Consider the following 13284-nt stretch of genomic DNA (forward strand, 5'->3'; position numbering starts at 1 on the left):
TGTATGATCAGAAAAAGCGTGTTGCTATTGTTACAACTTTGCATCAGGGATTTTCGAAGTCTGGTATATTAGAATAATCAAAATATTAAAGAAAAAAGATGGGGTCATCATGCTCGATTTCCTACTGATGTCCGATGAAAAGTCACTGTTTTTCACGAAAATCACTTACAATCAATTTATAAAACCAAAATGATTGAATCATTTCAAGTTCATGCAGTGCATGAAAGGTTGTATACATTCTCATCATACAATAACAAAAAAGTAAATTTTGAACAGTATAAACGGTTCGAATTTAAGTGAAAAAATGAGTGACTAAATGGAATTATTATTTTTCACCAAATTTGCCATTATTGCACCCAAAATTTCAGAGAATAAGTTTTATTTGATGGAAAACCATGCACCTTCCAGTATTGCAAATTTTCAAGTGCAAACTTTTATAAGTAGCATCGGGGTCATACATGTCTTGTACTTTTTGTGAAAAACTTTAATTTCAGAAGACGACAAAATTGAAAAATCGTAAATGTTAATTGTTTGTGCTATTTTAATGATGATGTCGTGGCGAGTAAACACAAGCCTTGAGTATAGACTTAGCTAGATGTTCGTATACCTCAACAACATTTAGTATTGAGCCGCAAGTTAATGTGACTTCGTTATAAACGCATGTGGAAGTTTGACATGTATATAAAGCGAGTGTTTGTCAATGTCACTGTACCACCTTGAGGGCAATGTTCAGGAAGTAAGTCTATTGTTATGTAGTCGCAACGACAACGATATATAATTCGTATTGGAAATAACAACGACATAATAATTCGATATTATGCAATGCGAACAACATGAGAAGTTCTTAGTTCCCTGGATGGTATAAACTTTCATCGATGAAATTTTACAAATCTGCATGAAAAACACCAGAACCATAAATAAGATGAAACACTTGCAAGAACAAGAAGTGACGTACGACATAATTTACAACGTCATTTCATCAGGCAGAAAATATATTAGTAGCGCAACATAACATCTACATAAACAATCAGAGACATCGGTCAAAATTCTAGAAAATAATCCTGAAAAATACGCTATAGTTTGGCTAATATAGATACAAAAATGACGGTATTTTGTCCGCTGAAATACTAATGGCGTACAAAGGTTTATTAGCATGTGCCGCTCTAAAGGTAGCCCTGCTTACGATGTGTGTTCCCGGCGTTACACGGCCTCCCACCACATACGCCGGGAACACACAGCATCGTACGCAGGGCTACCCTAAAGAGTACGTCCCGAAAACATATGGTCGATTTTTCATCAGAAAGAAATGGGTCGATATCATAGGAAATGTCCTAAAGCTTAACGAACACCTTCTCATGCAGTATATTCATGGCAATATTCTCAGAATTCCCAACAATGGGTCATAAATGTGTGCCTCGAAAGTGAAAGACTTAAACTTTTGCTTAAACTTTACAAAATGAAACTTTCAACCATTCTCTTACCAAATCAACAATAAAAATCGAGGGTCACTGTGCAAAGTTTTGATCTAGAGAAACAAATAACCTAATATTTTGCGATATTTGAAATTCAAAATGGTCGCCATCCCTGTATTAATTCTATAGGGAACAATAAAAATTTGGAATTTAATTTTCGAAAAACTAAATCTGTGAAAATTGTTCTTTCTTCAAAAGCTTTCAAATGAACACCTCAAATGGTAGGTCAGAAAAGAAAAGAATTGTAGAAATTTGAGAGTCCGACTGTCCCCGAGACCCATTCAACCTTAAGGTTATCAACTTTAATAGGCGGTACACCTAGCCCTACGAGTATGGCGAGAGTGTCCGGCTCGTAGGGCTAGCGGTACACCCAATCAATGACATCCCTTCCCTCGGGGAGCATATACTGATTGTTCTGTTCTGAACTGTTGTTCGTCGTTAGTATTAGTGTTTACATTTTCGTAATTTACTTTTCAGCGATCAGGAATGGTATCGGATGCAAAGAGATTGCCGTCAAGAATAAAATCGCAAAAAACAACATTCCTCATGAAACTTCTTGCAAATTGCAAATTGTGAAATAGAAAGTGATCACCGGAAACGTTGGAGGCGCTGTTCATGGGAATTTTCTCGCCACTTTCGCTGATGCTGTTCATATTATGCTATTTACATTCCCATTCATTTCGCATCTATCATATACACCGAAGAGAGACATCCAGCAGAAAACAGCCGTGCACTCACAACTGATGTCAATGGAAAAGGACGTCAGGTAAAACAACAGAAGGTAAAATAACAGCATTCAACATCGTTTCCTTCTAAATATTTTCTTTCGCTGGACAGTTTGTCCGTCTGACGTTACACTGTGGATTGTTTCCGTGGTTGGTTACGGCTTATGGATGACGTTATAGTGACAAACACAGTCGGTATTGTTGCCGGTGTTTCGATCTGTTTAAAGCTGCTAGCTTTCTACTAAAGAATCTAGCGCTCTCGATTAACTCACGTTTTCGATGCGATCAGTCTTTAAAAAATACAGCCCACGCCATGGATGGACAGAACGTACCCTGTTGTCTGTCAAAATGTGAAATATTTTTATCATGGTAATTCCGTAATTTCTTCGCTTTTCGTTTCCACGTTCACTTTTTACCGTCCTATCACAGTATCACATGCAGTGCCGTGAACAGAGAGTGCGTCAATTCGTCTCAAGAGTCTAGACGACGCTATCAACCTCAGAGCATACCTCCATGCTCAGAGCTTGCCATATATGCATGTCACAGATACTGAGATAGTGATAGTGGGATGCTTCTCTGCACCGTCACAATACTGTCATTATATCGTTCATTGTGTAAATCCATATTTCTTTTCATCATAGAACCCTTGTTTTATTCGACAGTGATCGCTCAGTTAGCCCTGCTTCGATTTTTTTCGTTGGCTAGTATTATTACCAACTGTTTGATCCATCTTGTCGTAGTCTGTGAATGTCGCATAAATAGGCTGCTAGGATCGGAGTGTACTCCCAGGCTACCGACTGTACGCGTGACTCAAACGATAAAAAGAACTGAGATGTTTCTTTCCTTAACGTTTACGCAATGATGTTCCTGTCATTTTCAATAGATCTCGATTTTTCAAAAGACATCGTTCTCAGCTCAACACTTGTGGCGAAGTGCATGAACAAACTATCTAATTTACCTACCTACACTACTGTCATCGATATCGTTACCTCTCCTTGTATGATTTGTCTCAACTATCTATCCTGTGACAGTGTGTGGCTCGGAGAGTGTTTTTAATGTGTGTGACTGTGGGTTACATTATCAAGGCTATGTTGCAGAACAGTTCCTTGTCAATTTATGGTAGATTAGTTTGCTTGTGCCAGCTGTACTGCTCCTACTGTTATTACCTTGATAATGCCTCGATATGCTGAATGAAGTTTCGGTTACTCTGTTCTTTCTTTGCTGCAGGTGAGAGCTCTTTCAAGTCACCATTTAATATAAATAACAATTCCGCCCGAGACACGTCTGGTTGAGCGAGCATGGAAACACTACACTCTGCGCTAATGTGATTTGGCTGCCGTGCTTCTACCGGGGAAAATTGTGAAACAATGCTTTGTTGCTATAGGGATGCAAACAGTCTCGTCGTCACTTGAATGGAGTGTGCCTTTCAATTGGAATTAATCAGTTTCTCAGAAGTTTCAAGAACCACGACGCATTCCCGCGAAATTCTCTGATCCACAATGCTCCACGTACGGCGTTTGAGACATCGGAAGAGATTATCCGAGACCCGGATTTTGAGTTTAGTGGCTGTGATGGGAATGGGCTGGCTTTCTATTCTCTACTCCACATCACAAGTTGAAAGCAATATGGATAACTTGATTGACATCAGTGATGACCATGGCTTGCACCATGGCGATCATAACTATTGGAGTGCCAAGTCAAGACACTTACTTCAAGCTTCAAATTCAAACTCTACAGAAAACTTCTCAAGCACTGCGACACCTCTAGTTTCAACAACAAAGAGCAAGCAGTATCCCCCGGACATATTTTCACTGGAAGATCGCAAAAAAGGAGCTGTTGTACTTCACTGTATTGGACTTATTTACATGTTTGTTGCTTTGGCAATCGTCTGTGATGAATTCTTCGTGCCATCGCTAGGCGTCATCACGGACAAGCTGCTCATTTCGGATGATGTTGCCGGGGCAACTTTCATGGCTGCCGGCGGCAGCGCTCCCGAACTCTTCACCAGCATCATCGGCGTGTTTATCGCAAACAGCAATGTTGGCATCAGTACGATCGTCGGCTCGGCTGTTTTTAACATTCTCTTCGTCATCGGCATGTGCGCAGTCTTCAGTCACGGCGTGCTGCACCTGACGTGGTGGCCACTTTTCAGGGATGTTTTATTCTACAGCGTTAGTCTCATCGTTTTAATTCTGTGCTTTCGGGACTCAAACATCGAATGGTTCGAGTCGTTGAGTCTTCTGTCCGTGTACGCGCTCTATGTAATTTTCATGAAGTTTAATGCAACAATTGAAAGATTTGTGAAACAGACAATTTCCAGAAATAAAGTCAGTAAGGTGAAGAGTCAAGATGAACTCAGAACACGGGCTGAGGTAAGTCAAACACCATCTTCAGTGGAGCCATAAGAAAAGCATTACAAAGAAATCTGTCAGACTTTGCTTTTTTTGATCGAATTGGTATTGTACCAGCTTATCTCAGATCATAGAGTCCTGTCGTTTATTTATATTCCACATATGTCCAGCCTTGAGAGCCTTGAATTCATTCTGTTCTGAAGAGAGAAAGTGTGCCAGCAACATGTGGTTACCAAATTATGCAGGAATATTTGATGCAAGGCCAGGGAGAATTAAAACAATTATTCCATTGAATCCCTACTCTTTCGATTATGTTTTCCTTAAATTATGCAAAATCAGCTTCAAATGCCTTATATTCCTCAAATCAATGGGCATGTTCAAGCCATTAATTTCAGTCAATACTGAATTAATTTTTTTAAACGCCGTTTACAATGTATGATAATATATTTAAAGTCTCTTCCAGCAAGTCGGTACATTGTTTGAAAAATTTGATCCGTCTAGAAAATAATCTCCCCTCCTGCATCAGTTTTCCTGGCAAGAATTCAATGAACACTCATTATTTTGTTTTCTCTGGCCTGAAGTAATGCGATTTGTGACTGCTGCAGTGTGATGAAAATGTGTTGTGAAGGTGAAAGTGACAGAATTAATGTGTACATCTTCAAGATTTGAAACAAACATCAGTCACCAGTTGGAGCATACAGTACCACATTGAAGTTATCAGTTGTCAAGTAACTGGAAAGACACTGCACTGATTGCCATGGTGTGGAAATGTTGGATGTACTGTGTCATATCACAGGCAATAAAACATCTGACTAGATCTACAGAGTCCTTTCCTGTCACTTCAGTTGACTTCAGAATCGTCCACCACGATCTCAAATTCCTGTATCTCGCAAGTGTGTATGTGTGATGAGCATGCATGTCTGAAAGATGGGCCTGCTTCTCCATTCCTTGATGTATGCTGAGTGTCCATTAGTCTCTAGTGTAAAACTCATCATTTGAAATTAGTGATTGAATGGTAGCTCTCGCTTTCAAGTGTGTCTGGCAAGATTGTTCCTATTAGCCTAAATCTGTAGTATTGCCGATTGCAAGTCATGGTTGGCAATATGCGGAAAACAAGATATTGGTTGGCAATATGTGGGAAACAAGATACAGTCTCGTGCGATGGAGAAATTATTTTCATGAATAGTGCAGCTTTTATAATACACCACATATGGTATTGTACATTCCCAAAGAGCTAATATAAAGTAGCATCAGAAAATATGTCAATATTGAAAAGAGAAATTATACAAAAAGAGAAGTATAATGTAGATGTTCAAAAAGTGTCGCGACAGGTAGTTGTGTGGAGTGTACTTCTTGTCATTTCACTGTCATTAGCTTGGAGTGTGACAGTAAAATATTGTGTTAATTTACCAGGTATTCATTTTCATATTTGGGTTCTTGTCGTGCATGTAACATGGAAAACTACGTCTGACATATGGTCTGAGCCGCCCATTGGGCAGGAGTCAGATTATAACATGTGGTTAAAAAAATGGCATCATGGAAGAACACATCGGGGCACTTAAAAGAAAAACCAAGCAGATTATGTCTTTATATGTACGCAAGCCTTGATATATTTTTATGTTTCAAACCAAATGTCAAATGTCAATCTGCTGTTATAGATTCGGTAATCAAATTCATGAACGGCAGGTCTTGTTAACCTGAGGACAATTTTATCATCCACTTGATTTGAGGTCGGAGAAGCAGGGAAGAAACCGATTTTCTACTGAAATTTGATAAAACTTTCCCTATACAGGAATGACTATTTATATGATGTAATGAGTCCAGTTTATGGTAATCTGAGTTGTTGGGCATTGCTTTTTTAGGAGTAAGATATATTTACTGAAAATAGTTCTGTTTGGGCAGGACTGCTTGCACACATCCCTCTCATATACCTTGACTCTTGTACCATGATAAATGTGGATTTTGAATATAGCTTGAAAATTCAGCAGACTTCTTTCACACACAATGATCTTCATACTTAAACTGCATGTGTTAGATTTATATTCAAGGGCTGTGGACTTTTCCATGCCTTAGAGTCAAATGTCTTATCTTGGCGAAGTCAAGAGATCAGTTATAGTTGATAAGGAAATTGCATTGGTTTATCTTCATTGGTGTTGTAAAGTCTCATCCAAAAAAACAGTTTTGTTACAAATACAATTACCCTTTATTCCAGCATGCGCTGTTTGCCATTTCTTTTGTAATTATCATTACATTCTGTGCCTGTTAAGGTAATATAGTAGTGATGAAAAATAAGTTCAAATGCAGGTGTGCAATACAAAAGCCATCCAGGGTGACAGATATGTGAAGAATTATGAAATTCAATACATATTGATTTACATTGGGATACGATCCAACATGGCTGGGGAAAGTGGGGGGGGGGGGGGGGGGGGGGTGTTGCTTGTCCTGGCAGCAGATTGTACCCAAATTCCAAATTAATTTATTCAGATTTGGTAGAAAGACTATGTAACTGTGATGTATTGTACTGAGTGTGTGAATAAATTGTTTGTTCTATCATCCAGTACGTCCATCCATTGAATGGCCTTTTTCAGCCAAGATTCATAACTGAACACGCACTCAATGAGATCTCTCGCAAAACATTGATAAAAAATGACTGGATAAATTTCTTTCTATACTTATATAAGTACCCAGCATGAAGCTAACATGCATTTCAGTTTTTATGTAATTGTCCCATTTCATGTTGCTATTATTAATTAGCTATTATGTTTCATTACAACAATCATCTACCAGCCATTTTCAAAGTTGATACAAGTTAACATTGAACAATACTAGTGACAATCATATGCACATCAGTTCAGTGTCATAATATGATCCAATGTGTCCATTTAATTGCAATTCAAATGTCTGTGTAAACCTGCAATTCAAACATCCCTAGACTGATTTATTTGATAGGCAACTTTGATATTTGCAGTCACACTGACAAGTGTGGACTGGTGTTGTCAGCAAAGACGTGTGACATTTGTAGATTGTAAGTTTAATTTTGTTGGTTCATGGTATTTTTAGATGGTGTCAGAGGTTCATGTTTTGTGGCAAAGCGAAAGGACGGTGAAGAAAGATGGGTTTCTGTAAAAAAAATTCCCCAAAAATCATGTCCAAAAACAAACCTCAGAAAAAGAACAAAGGGGTTCATGTATTTACATTTTGAATATAATAATGCACTAGCATTATAAGTCTAGGGAGTGTGCAATCAAATGGCATTCCCTCAAAAGGAGGCCAATTTTTTGGATGTCAAGAAAGAGAAGATTCAATTCTTGCAGCAATATACTCAGCTTTGATGGTACAATATCTTACAAACAGTGAAGTTTTTTCAGGACTGTGGCTGGTCTTACTGGCAGTTTATAGGAATTTTATGTTCTATAAAACATTCCAAAGTACAAGGCATTGATCGCAAATTTCGATGTCGAGAGCATGGCATCACCGTGTTGCCAAGCAACCCATAGGAGTTTTTTACTGTTTTCTAAGGATCCACTCCATAATATAGCCATGGATGCCATAAACCAGCCGCTCTCAAAAGTTTAGAACTGCTATTGCGTGTTAAAGCACTCCGAGAAAATTTTTTTTTCCAGTTTTTGTGTATTTTTGAAAAACAGTAATGTGTAATTTGATGGTAGTTTCAGATTCAGATATTACAACAGTCAGGAGTAACTTTACAAAACTGTGAGGACGTTTGGTTTGATTTGTGGTCTGTATATTGGCAAGCAAATATAAAGAACTGTTACAGCTACCAGCAAATTTTTTCTATATACAAAAGATTTGTTGATTTATCATGGACTGGGTAATAAAATATTGTATTGACTTTCAATATAAAAAATCATCGTAAGTACACATGTATTACACGATATAATTCTAAAATTTCATTTTAATTTTAATAATTTAACATTTTTTGTTCTTGATAATGTTTTTTATTTGATCACTGAATATCGATGAAAGAAGCGCAGCTTTTCAATAACATCCCATTAGGCCAGTGCAATAAGAAACCAATGGAATTGAATGTACTTTGAAACCATTTCACCGAACGAGCCCTGGCACCATTATTACAATCAGTCTCAAAGAACAATAACTGACAAGATGGTCCTTGAGTCTGATGTATCAGTGCCCTTCCACAAAGACATGGCAACATCTGGCTAATATCTGGTATAAGCAAGCTGAAGTAACAACCCCTTTGTTTCTGGTTGGTGGCCAGGACCTGTATACTGCTTAATAGGGGTGACAGGGTTAACGATCGGCATTTTGTCGAGGGACATTAACCATAATGCGAATAATTCTTGTGACATTTTGTGATGTGTTTGCCCAAAGTAGCAATGGAAAGCTATTGTATTTGCTGAACTTTGATTAAATAGCGCAGTGTTTGAACATCGAATCAATATGATTTATATATGCACACAACGTTCATCAATATTCTGTCAAAATTCGTTTTAAATCCTGACCTAAATTCAACAGCGAACAATATCATGTAATGCATTATATATTACAAGGGTTTAGTAAATGCTTATAAAGTTGAATGGTGAGAGTTTCAACCCACGGTTAGAGAGTGAAATGGATGGCAAAATGTCTGTGAAAGAAAGGTGAATAAAAAACAATGGATTTCTTCATCTCAGCCTCAATGAAGTCATTAGTGTTGTTTCAAAACCAGCCGGTGAAGAGATTACAGTTATCAAAGCATGCATATAAATGTGAATCCTACTAAAAAAAGTGGTTAGCATATGGTGTAAAAAGAGATTTTACGGCCTTTGTTTCAGCCACCGCACCATTTCATATTAAAGCGGAAGGTTTTTTATTCATTTCTTCAACGGTGGATGTTCATCGGAACAACATTGAATAAACTGATTTTATTCATGAAAAGTGAACTTGCACAGTATTGAGCAATTCCCTGGTTGACGCAAATGATGGAATGCCCCCCGTGTTTGCTGGAGGAGACTAGCTCACATACCATTAATGGGCATCTAATTGCCTGTCATTAGGGATCTAATCAGTGCATCAGAACCACATACACACACAAATACCGTACCCAAGCAACCACATAAAAAAAAAAATCAAAACTGATAGCGCGGCTTTATAGCGGAATTCTAATGAATGAATGAATGATGACAAGTCTACCGTAGCTGTATACTACTGGAAGGAATTGTGAAAAAATCAGTTGAAATCAGTGGGCCGGGATAGGTAGTAGCTTACTTTTTGATATTTGTTAAATATTGACAAACAGAGTGTGGGTCTTGTGATGGTGCACATTGCAAATATACTTTGTTTTATAGTGTTAGACACTACATTTGAAATATGTGCACGCTATTGCTTTGCATGCATCATTTGAAATGTGTTCCGATGCTGTAAACCCTGCATAAATTGTTTTGTCTAGCTGTCATGAATAGGTAATTAATAGGTTGGTTGTTATTTCCATAATGAATTGTTACATAATTTCCTTTGTTGAGCATCTAATAATTGTTTTGGTGATGTTTGTGAAACTGCATTTATGTATTGATATCGGTGTTTTTGCTGAAGTGCGAGAATTAAAGATAGGTATAAATATTATAATATGGAAACTCAGGTACCATTTTTTATGTCCTATAATAGAGCTACACCAGTTGGTAAAACAGGGGGACCCAGGTAACATGACTGGAGAACCCTGGTAACATTTACTGGATAATGACCTTAATAACTGAAACACTCAGACATTAAACAACAGCAACAAAGTATTGATTGAAAACTCAATTATCAGGTCTCAAAATATTTTGCTAACTGTTGTTGTGGAATCATTTAATAGACAAGGCCACACAAAACCTTTTTATCTCCCTATTTAAAAATAGACTGGCTGTAATAAAATAACAAAGGAAGTCTGAGTGTGTTGATGTGTACTTTTAGCTTTTCCGAGTATCAATCAAATGAAACTTGTTCGTGAAAACTTGAATGTTTGGCTGTTCACCCGAATTAGATGCGCATCTCAGTGGAATTCCCGTGTCAGTTTCACGAAGGTAACGAGATCAAAAGTAAAATCATCTTCCGATATCCCAGAGGGATTACAGTGGGACTATAGCCCATTTGTGAGTCAGGAATACTGCCTTAGAACTGTGACATGGCAACAGAGAGATGCGGAGGACCTTTGTTCCGTGTTTTCTTTTCTGTGTAGCATGCAGCTGCCCCCTCCCCTCCTCCAGGTGATGAAGATTCTCACGATTTTGAAGAAAGCCTGAAAGAGGAATTCATAGATCGATGACGCATGCAACCATTGTAAGCTACCATCAGAAATGTATACAAGGCTGTCTTATGAATAAACAAATAATCCAAAGGTGTACAGTTTTGTTGTTTACTCTGGGGATTTCTGTACATCACATAAATTTGGATCAGATGTGAAAAAAATTTTCAGTAAAGCCTCTGTATATGCCAGCAAGATTATCTTTTTCTTCGACATGTTGTCCTCAGAGTAGAATGACATACAGCAGAGACAAATTTTTCAGTATTTTGGCGTCTCTGAATACTTCATGTTTTTTTAGTGTCTGTATAAGTGTTGCCACAAATTTATCGTACAACACTTTGTTAGCTTCTGTTTACAGGATTCTAAATTCTTTCATTTCCGACAGTATATACTCCTTTTTGTTCAAAATAATATGATATTAGGACCAGGCTTACTGTAAGTGTGGGCGTATGTGATTAATAAGATTAATTCTTCTGAATTTCAGAGCACAAGTGATAGCTAGCTTTTACTTCTAATCAGTCTGCGTGCCAGTGCTGTGCCATGATAGATAATTTGGGGTAAAATCATGTTACTTGCAGTAAAATAGTCCGAAATAGCCAAAAATGGTCGAAAACAGTTGAAGAGGTAGAACAAGTCAAAAGATGGAGCCAGGGCTATGAATTGCTGATTTGTTCCACATTCCTATCAATAAAAACAGAAAAAAATCAACGGTATTAAAATAATTAGTGTGCCATTTATTTCCATGAAAATGAAAACTAATCCCTGTTTTGACAAATGATCCTAGTTTTTCTCATAACAGAATTGAAAAAAAAAATATCAGCCAGTTTTTATGATCTTTTATATGTACAGTGGGCATTTCAAATCACAACCATCCATTGCTGAAATATCTATCAGTCTAGGATTGGGATTTCTATAAAGATTGGGTTTTCATATTTGAGACTATGTACATAGTAATCTTATATTGGGGAGTTTAAGACTGCACGTATGAAAAGTGAAGATAAAAATGAGTTGTATTATAAAGCATGGAATGATTTACGGCTATTGTACCCTGGCAAGTCAGTTCGTCTGATTCAGCTATTAGATCGTATCCCTCAGTTGCCGCTGCCAGTCTTTGGTGCATTATTCTTACTTTGGCTTTTTTTCATTTTGTTATCTTCTCCTTCAATAATGACGTCTTCATGAATGCCTTGGATTTCCACTGAAGAAATTACCCCGATTGTTCAAATCTTGATTGTGAGAACACCATTGTAAGCCAAGGATGCATGTATAGACAACTTGGCCTTCCCCCGAGAACTAGTCATCGCTAGGACATTATTATATTAATTTCACTCTCACACATTTTGTCCAATCTGTAGAGAACGGATCAAAAGACCTTCTTTGTAATTCTATTCATGATGCTGGTGTGCAAGGGTACTGAAACTGACAAAGCGAAAGTCAAAGTGAGCATCAGCCACAAGAATTTGCAGATTTTAATTTTTAAAAACCTCTCTCTGGAACATCCATTGAAATTCTTCCCAGGTTATTCCATTTGGAGAAGACACATTTTAATACTGCCTTGCATACCGGGGGTATATTAAATTTCAAATCTTTTACAAAAAATTTTTCTGATGTTCAAAATCAAATTGATATAGCTTTCACAGAAAATACGTTGTCAGTCTCATGGCTGATGAATTTATTCACCTCTATTTTTGATGGACTATTTAGTTTCAAGACAGGTGTCAGAGAGAACATGTCAATTTTTTTAATGTTTTAGATTTTTAAGATTTAGCATGCGACCTTTCCATAACTCTGCACTTTCTTCAGTTTCCAATCATGTGACTATTTTTAACAAACTGGAAAGCTGCAAATTTTTTTCTGCAACTTCCCCCCGCAAATGTTAATGTAGTTCTTTTCATTTTTTGACCATAACCCCCCCCCCCAAGTCCCTATGGTGAGTCCCTCGGGAAGGAGTAGCTGAAACTCATTCTATTGATAGGAAGTAATTGATTCACTGTTGTAATCTGGATACACGTACACATGAATCAGTCAATGCAATATTTCATAATTTGCATCGTGGAAAAGTGTTCATTTTTCACAATTTGCCATCGGCAATCTTGAAATGATTCATGTGGCAATTACAATTGTGATCATCTTTTTTGTTTCTAGAACGTGAAGGGGATGCATCTCAACGTCTGATCAATATTATGTTTTTGAAAGACTATAAACACCCCAATTTGCTTTGAAAGTGAAAGAAAAATGTCCTCACCAGATAATTGTTATTATTTTCTGCAGAACATGCCAGTCTCGTTTGCTAGTGGGTCAATACAATACCAGCGTCTGATTTGACTGCACACAGTATAAACTGGATGTCAGGGGAAAAAATCTAAAGCCCCCATCATTATTTGCAATTTACTTGGTGCACAATGCAGCAAATTTATGGCCTAAAAAATGCCATTATGTTTTTTTTCTGTTAGAATGATTAATCTCCATCAAAACCCAGACTCCCTTTGTTG

At 37.4% G+C, this 13284-nt stretch overlaps 1 protein-coding gene across 1 annotated transcript in view; it reads left to right on the forward strand.

The window, feature by feature from the left end:
- Positions 1-2084: 2084 nt before the first annotated feature.
- The window catches only part of LOC139121502 (sodium/potassium/calcium exchanger 2-like), a 95306-nt gene continuing 84106 nt past the window's right edge, over positions 2085-13284 (forward strand). The window contains exons 1-2 of the mRNA XM_070686404.1: positions 2085-2253; positions 3425-4569. Of these exons, the coding sequence (XP_070542505.1) occupies positions 3697-4569 (873 nt within the window). The 5' untranslated portion in view covers positions 2085-2253; positions 3425-3696. The remainder of the gene's footprint in view (positions 2254-3424; positions 4570-13284) is intronic.

Source organism: Ptychodera flava, chromosome 21, assembly GCF_041260155.1.
Source record: "Ptychodera flava strain L36383 chromosome 21, AS_Pfla_20210202, whole genome shotgun sequence".
In the NCBI taxonomy this organism is placed as follows: Eukaryota; Metazoa; Hemichordata; class Enteropneusta; family Ptychoderidae; genus Ptychodera; species Ptychodera flava.